Source organism: Aspergillus aculeatinus, assembly GCF_003184765.1.
Source record: "Aspergillus aculeatinus CBS 121060 unplaced genomic scaffold BO66scaffold_17, whole genome shotgun sequence".
NCBI lineage: Eukaryota > Fungi > Ascomycota > Eurotiomycetes > Eurotiales > Aspergillaceae > Aspergillus > Aspergillus aculeatinus.
In genome coordinates, this window is record NW_020291486.1 from 229,158 (window position 1) to 237,010 (window position 7,853).

The window sequence follows — 7,853 nt, forward strand, 5'->3', positions numbered from 1 at the left end:
TTATTTATTTTATTTATTTTATTTATTTTATTTATTTTATTTATTTTATTTAAAAGACAGTAGTAAGAAATAGTACATAGCCGGTATGTAAGTAGCGGGATTGGTGTGTCAGTAGCAGCTCCCAGTCGAATATAAAAGGCCTGTAGACAGAAAAATGTGCTCCGCTTGTAAAATTAGGCGTAAAGCACAAAGATCTCATCACAACGTAGAGGAATTTGATATCAACAAAAAGCATGTATGTCACGGTGTGAGCAAGAGGCTCCCGTTGATCCCGAGGAACCACCACTAAGAGTACCTGTCCTGCCTGAATCCTGTATCGATGCAACCTTATATAGTGTGCGCAGTGTGAAGCCATCGGCTTTACATCCTAGTCCTTTTGCCAATGGTGCAACGGTTATCCTTTGGAATGCGTACCCCGAGTTGCTCCGTGACAATGTATACAGATTCAATGCTAATGAAAAAATGCTTTTGATACAAAGAATACATAGATGTAACCGAGGTTGATGGAGGAGGCTTGCTCTAACAAACAGTGCCTTTCTATAATAATCACATTGTTTTATAAACTGAGTGGTGTTGTTGTGGTAGGGCGACGGCGAGAAGCCTGGGTAGGCTTATCGCCGTCCAAAAGGCGATATAAGGCTCGAAAACAGTTTGTAGAGGAAGGCGTTCAGGGTAGTGATGCATACAACATCATCTTGATGAGAAATGGATATGAAATCATCACGAAGAGCGAGGGCTCTTTGTATCATGGATGTGGATGCTGGTGGATTCGGACTATAAGGCTACCTGAGAGGAACTATCAACATGCGCGGCGGGCGGTGAGCGGCCCCGGCTGTCGGAGGCCTCGGGACCGCCGACAAAATTACTACTGTCAAAGCAACGTTTCCATCTCAGAATTATATTATCTATTAGGCTAAGATAGAAACTAACTCAACACAGTTCTCCTTCGTAACAGCAGATACCATCGGATTCGATCCACACGAGCACGAACCCCTCCAAAAGTCCATGGGAACGGTTGCAACCGTTTACAGGTTGCCCTGACCGGCGCTGGAGGCAGGGCCGGTGCCAGCAGCGGTGGGAGTAGGGAGAGAATCGCCATCGAACGCTTCGAGCGCAGTGGTTGAGGTGCCAGTAAGGTCACCACCGTTGGAGTTGGCGACGCAAGAGCGGCCGATGTAGGAGGAGCAGGTGGAGGAGGCGCTGTCGGAGGAGAAGAGGACACCCTCGAAGGTGTCGGTCTCAAGGACGGTGTCCACATCCTCAAAGTAGTTACCCTCGGCAAGAACGTAGCCGCCGGAGCCAATCTCGAAGGCGTGGCCGGAGTTGTCTGACCAGTAGTTATTGTAGATGTGCAGGTAGGTGTTGTCCTGAACCTTGGGGGCACGGCCGCTGGTCTTGTACAAATAGTTGCCGGAGAAGGTCACCTTATCACTGGAACCATCGAGATACACGTTCCAATAGTGATGGGAATCGCACGTTGCGGAATAGTCGGATTCACCGTCGATGTAGTTGTTGGTGATGGAGACGCGGTTGTCGGCGGAGGTGCCGAGAACGTAGTGCTGACGACCAATGCGAGCAGTCTACCACAATAAGGTTAGATGGGAAAGTTAGATCAAGAGATTAGATATAAGCTAAGATAAACTTACGGTAACGTGATCAATCCAGACAAGGTCCGCGTCGTCAAGGGTGATGGCATCACCACCCCAGACGTACTCAGGGTTGATGTCCGTGACAGCAATGTTCTGGATGATGATGTTGGAGACGCCGCTGACCATGCGGAGACCCTTACCCTTGATAACACCAGAGGTGCCCTCGCCAATCAGGGACTTGTTGGAGCCGACAGTGATACCGAGAGAACCGGCGTTGTCGTAAGTCACGGAGACAGAGGGAGCATCGGGCTCGTAGTTCGTGCACCAGTCATCCTTGTTGATGGCCACCTGGCATCCACTTGCCGTACCCCAAGGAGCACATCCCGTGGCAGTAGTGGTTCCCTCAGTGTCGGTGAAGTCAAAAGTCTTGCTCAAAACGATGACACGAGCCTCATCGTCACCGAGATATGAGACCAGCTCATCGGTGGTGGAGGGGTAGACGGGAGTGGCAGAACCACCGCCGGTAGCGGAGGCGGCGAAGCCGACGGGGGTGCCCGAAACGCCGACAGCAACAGCCCGCTGGGCGAGAGCCGCAACAGCGGTGAGAACAGCAGCGTACTTCATCCTGGAAGTTGGGTCTGGTGTGTAAAAAAGAGTGACTGAATTGAACAAAAGAAAGCAGGGAATAGAGAGGAAAGAACGACAGAGAGTGTGTGAGTTGTGAGCCAGAAAGGAAAGGCTGTGACTTGTGCTGACGGCTGATGGCTTATATAGCTTGTGATGATGCCCTGAGCCATCCCCTTCTCCTTGATCTCTTCTCATGAGACCATGATGAATATGTCTCGGGCACGCTTGGCAAGCCTCACGGAGTCAACGGATGAAGCGGAGGAGCAAGGTGAGGTCCACGACGAGTGGGGAAGCTGATACTGGGAGAATCGTTCTGTGGGTGGGTCCGAGCCAGAAGACTCAGAGAGGAATAAACAATTTAGAGTGCTCCGTAGTCCGCTGAGCAGCTTAACATCGAGTCCAAGGTTATGGGTCCAGAAGCCGGTAATGCCACTGTCGATCGGTGGGCGCTGGATTGCGATCGGCCGCGTAAAGGCAGGGAGCCCTGAAACACACCCACCGACAACGGCCAGTCACCGTGTGCGACGGCTCGGAGATACGGCCAAGAGCAGTAGTGGAGCCGCCGGTGCTTAATGTCTGATTCTGATCCCGTTTCGCATTGATGGCGGCTGCCGTGCGGGTTTCATAGCGCGAGCGCTATCTAACCGCGGACTGCTGGCGGGCACCCCAGCTTTTCCGTGGGAGGAGGCTGCATGACGTGGCCCGCAGCCAGACTGCTGCGAGACTAGACTCATTCTACAGATTTGGGTGAGACGGAAGCTGTCCGAGGAAGCGCAATCAAGGATTTAGTGATGGTCATTGAGTAATGGACTTCGAGTTAGGGCTTGCTGCCGGCCCGAGGTTTCCGTCGAACGACCCCATCAACCACGAGTAGTCAATCAACCATCCACAACAAATGATGAATGATTACAGATGATGATCCTCCTTAAGGTTAAAATTTCTCTCGACGACTCTAAGCCTTATCCGGTAAAGTCTTTTGACGGGATGTGAAATTCTCCATTTTTCCAGTTCCTGGTTGAGATTAGCGGCAGGCACTGGGGCCACCCGCTCTCCACTGTGAATCGGTGGTTGGTTCTGCACTGTGGAGACTCCCCTTCCCCTGGCCGATCATCCCAACTTAAGTATGGTCGCATATTTTCTCTACATGTGTATGGATGCAATGCATTAATATCATCATCGCATTATTATCGTCGTTACTTGCGTCACTCACATTATTCATGGCCATAGCCCCGAGCATATGTGTCGACACTGTCGAGGGCATTGTCACCAGCGCACCGCATAGGGCTTCATGGTGGGGCTTAGCATCACCGAACAAGAACACAAATACGATTACACCTTAGATCGAATGGCTACTCCCATTATCTCATGTAACCACTGCTGCGCTGGAGGATCATGCCAGATCCCTGAGCACCACGAGCCCACTCTTGCCTTCTTGGCCTATGCTTAATTTCAACAGCCCCATCTCTTATCCACCGCCACCCAAAAATCCCAACAACCTCATCAATATCCGGGAGATTGCGGAAAGACACAGGTTCCAGTCTGCAGCCCACCAAGAACGGCAGACAGATTAAGCTTCTTCTCTCGACCTTCTCCGGATGGAACTTCCGTCGACGAAAGCCGAATCATTCCTGCGCATGTCTCACCATCGCCATCTGCTAGATTAAAGCACGTCATGTCTCGGTCTACACGTGAGTAAAGCAGAAAAAGAAAGGGGAGCTTGTCTACGCGATCCTCGTATCGATTGAGCGCTCTTGCTCTTTGAAGGCAAACCCCCGCATTCGGCCATCAGAATTAATATACGGGCCAAGGCTGGCTTGCGTATGCTCGCGATACACCGCTTGTTGGGTTGGGGTTTGTCAAATTGAACATGACTCTGTTCTTCGACAAGTATGTCTTGCTGCTGAATCAGAGCTTTATCATCATACCACATACTATAACTATTTGCAATCAGGGTGATATGACTCTTCTAGCAGGCAAGCATACTTTGAGCGAGTACATAGTCGCTAGCCAAAATTGCAAATTATCTCAAGTCCATATTTTGTCTTAAGGTGTAAAGCTTGCATTGATCCAAACCTGTTGTTGAGCTAGCATGCAGCTGTCAAGCTTGCGCATCGCGCTCTCTTCATTGTATGTGAGACCTGGCCTGGTATGGGGCTATGAACATAGTTAGGGCTAACGACCCAGAGACGGGAGCTTGGAATGATCTGTTAGCATCGACCTCTCACTCCATGGTCTCGACAGCAAGTCGTATGACAAAAAGTAAGCAGCTCTCTATCGATTTGAAGAATATGTAGTAGGACGTGAGCTTCTAACCAACATTTCACTGCTAATCCACGAGTACGGAGCGCCAGGCAGATGTAAATGAGCAACATATACCTTTTAAAGAGTTGTTCGCGACCATGAAGATGTCTACTACTTGAAGCCACTCATTGCTCTAACAAATCAGCTTCAGCTTGCCAATTTTCCAACCCTCTATCATCTATGCAGAAGCGTCCCTCCTCCCCAGCACAACATCGCGGATAGCATCTGCCACATAGTCCACATTTCCCTCAGTCAAACCACATATGCTGACTCTTCCCGACGGCAAGAGATAGATATGATACTCGTCCCGCAACCGAGCCACCTGCTCCGTCTCCAGGCCCGTATAACTAAACATCCCAATCTGCTTCTCAACATGAGACCAGTCCCCGGGGGTTCCATTCAGCTCCAACCTCGTCCGCAACGCACCCCTCATCCTCGCAATGCGAGCACTCATCGTCCGCAGATCCTGCTCCCACTGCGCCCGCAACTCCGAATTGCCAAGCACCGTCTCAACAATCGTCACCCCGAAGCGCGGGGGATTCGAGTACTCCGCCCGCGCCATGCCAACCAGCTGCGACCGCGCCCCTCCCACCCCCATTCCCCTAGGTACCACCAAATGCAACGCCCCGACCCGCTCACCATACAGCCCAAAGTTCTTCGAGAACGACTGCGCTACACAAAGACCCGGAGACCCTTGCTCCCCCTCCAGCTGGGTGCCAAGCAGCTGCTCGGCGAAATACCGCACCGCCCACGCATCCCCATCGACATCCCCCGTCGCGAACCCCTGGTACGCACTATCGAAGACCACAAACAGGCGCTTGCGGCGCACGACCGCAAGCAAGGTCTCCCACTGGGCGCGGGTCAGATCCACGCCCGTCGGGTTATGCGCGCAGACCTGCAGGATGATCACGTCGTGGGGCGCGGCGTGCTCGTCCAGCACGGCACACATCCCCTCCAGATCGACCCCGCGGGTGGTCGGCGAGTAGTACGGATAGTCGATCTGCGGCACCGAGGTTGTCGCCCAGATGGACTTGTGGTTCACCCAGGTCGGGGCGGGGATGAAGACGTGCTGGGGCCGCAGGTGCGCGGCCAGGAAGCTCGCGGCTAGGTGGTTGGCCCCCGTGCCGGAGACGGTCTGGATGGAGGCGATTTGGTCGTGCATGGTGGCTGTGAGGTATGGTCCGAGGATCAGGGTTTGGGCGAGGTCGAGAAAGGTGGGCGAGCCGGCGATGGGGAGGTATTCGTGGTTGGCAGGGGTGTAGGAGAGAAGGGATTTTGCCTGTGTGGGGGTAAAGTGTAGAGTTGGTTAGTCTTGTAGTTTAGGGACAGTGTATTGTGCTGTAGATATGTAGATGTAGGGTTGTATTCTTTGGAGGTGTTCTGGGGAGGTATGCGCTTACCTGCTCGACGCTGGGGAGGACCCATGGTGAACCATTCTCGTCGCGGTAGGCTCCGGCGATCAGGGAGACTTTGTCCGCGTGCGCGTCGGCGTCGTACGTGGCCATTAGGCCAAATGCGATGTCAGGGGGTGCAATGGGGAGGTCGAGGTATTGTCTTCCCATGTTGCTTGGGGACGTTGCGCTAAGGGGGTGAGGGTACGGGGTGCGCTGTGCGCTGTGCGTTGTGCGAGCCGTTTTGCAGGCCAATGCGCTGTGGCTCTCTTGATACAAGTGTGAGTCTATACTTGGGCTTACGAGTTTTGGTGGCATCATCTGTTGTGAAACTGTGGTTCTTATCAATGTTCTTGAGGGCTTTGTGGCAATCGGTCTACTGTCGGGTGGCCGATTCTCAGGTCGGCATCTTGACTATCCTCCGTCCATGTCAGCAGAAGCGACGTTAGTCTCTATGGAGGTGTTTTAAGTCTCTTCCAATGGGATAGTCTCTTTCTCATTCCAACTCTAGTTCCGTTGTAAGGTCTTCCGCGCAATTGGTTTGATTCTGAGACCCGGTGATCCTCATGGCAAGCAGTATGGACATGGATATATATCGATACGGGAGCGGGGGCTGGCACGAGCTAGCTCAACTCCACGCATCCTTGTGAAAGCAATGTCATTTATTCAGCTACTGAGCATACAAAACTTTAATCCTTTCAGAGACAGGCAAACAAAAGAATCAAGTCTCGAGACTTTTATGGCCTGAAGCAAGGTTGGCAAAATAGATCCCTGCAAGCTTGATGACAATAGTTTCAAGAAGTAACAAACCCGCATAGCAAATCCTCGATGGTCTAACGGTCATGATTTCCGCTTGTCAATCCTGAAACGAAACAAGCGCGGGAGACCTGGGTTCGACTCCCAGTCGGGGAGATTCATTTTTTACCTGACCCGCCGGTCCCGAACGAGACTCGTGTCTGCTTTTGACACACTCTCGTTGTCTGATTGTCCATTTGTCCTATTCTCGCCCTCAGTTAGTTACCATTGCATGCCACCGTGGACGTGTACTTTAATTCTCCCATGCCTGAAGTCGACCAAAGTGGAAAGTTGTCACAATGCGACCGTGAGGACTTGGCGTCTTTTAGATAGACCAGATCCCTGTGCAAATCAAGCTGTCTGCAGAAAGAGTGTTCTAGTGTCTAGTGTCTAGTGCAGTGCACTGCATGGAGTGGTTCTGCAATTCTGTAGTTAGTGCCAAGTCTAGGCCCGGTCTCGGACGTGGATGGGGGAGTCAAAAACGTGGTGAGTGAGCGTGGGAACCATCAACCAAACCATGGCACGACTCTTATAGTAATTACCCCGCTCCAAGGCTGACTGGCGGCCGACCTCGGGCACTCCGTCTCCGACTCTCCGACTCCGATTCAACAGGGGCACTACCGCACTATTTAAGTAACTACATACATCGTGCTTTCCTCAATTCACTATCCTTTCCTGAAGATTACCTTGAAGGCAATGCCCTTGAAGTATGCAGCCAATCAGACATTGCGATTCTGCCAGCCCTACAGACCCTGAGACCCTGGGATCTACCCTACCCCGTAGTACGGTGATCTATGACGATGTTGGTTGCAAAGGCAAAAGCGGCGGGAGGCGGAGTTTCTGCAGGATGATTCAAAGAGGGTTAGCACTGCAAACCATGTGACTGGACTAGTCGGGGATGGACGGTCAGCATTCAGCATCGAATACGACTCCATCATCCACTTCGCACTCACTCACTCACTCACTCATTAATCCAACTCATCTCCACTAACAGTCTTTCTCTCCTTCTGTTTTTCTATCACTCTAACGGCTATTTGCATACTACTCCCCACAGCAGCTGCAGTGACACTTCAAACTGCACGGTTCGCTCCCGGGCCCACTTGTCCAGCCTGAAGAATCCAATCTTCACCATCCCTGCTTATCATTCTTC

The 7,853-nt window shown here is 52.0% G+C and overlaps 2 protein-coding genes and 1 non-coding gene across 3 annotated transcripts; 1 reads left to right on the forward strand and 2 right to left on the reverse strand.

Annotated features, from left to right (window-relative positions):
• Positions 1-1,025: 1,025 nt before the first annotated feature.
• On the reverse strand, positions 1,026-2,213 carry BO66DRAFT_371773 (polysaccharide lyase family 1 protein; the record flags this gene model as incomplete). Its single annotated transcript, XM_025645467.1, has 2 exons — positions 1,026-1,580; positions 1,647-2,213. The coding sequence occupies 2 exons, from the start codon at positions 2,211-2,213 to the stop codon at positions 1,026-1,028; spliced, it is 1,122 nt and encodes a 373-aa protein (XP_025505151.1).
• A 2,482-nt stretch (positions 2,214-4,695) lies between these two features.
• On the reverse strand, positions 4,696-6,079 carry BO66DRAFT_410491 (aspartate transaminase; the record flags this gene model as incomplete). The annotated part of the gene is made up of 2 exons (XM_025649245.1): positions 4,696-5,796; positions 5,918-6,079. The coding sequence occupies 2 exons, from the start codon at positions 6,077-6,079 to the stop codon at positions 4,696-4,698; spliced, it is 1,263 nt and encodes a 420-aa protein (XP_025505152.1).
• Positions 6,080-6,730: 651 nt separating this feature from the next.
• BO66DRAFT_t128 lies at positions 6,731-6,820 on the forward strand. The gene has a single exon. It is a non-coding gene; the product is annotated as a tRNA-Asp (tRNA).
• The last annotated feature ends 1,033 nt before the right edge of the window (positions 6,821-7,853 follow it).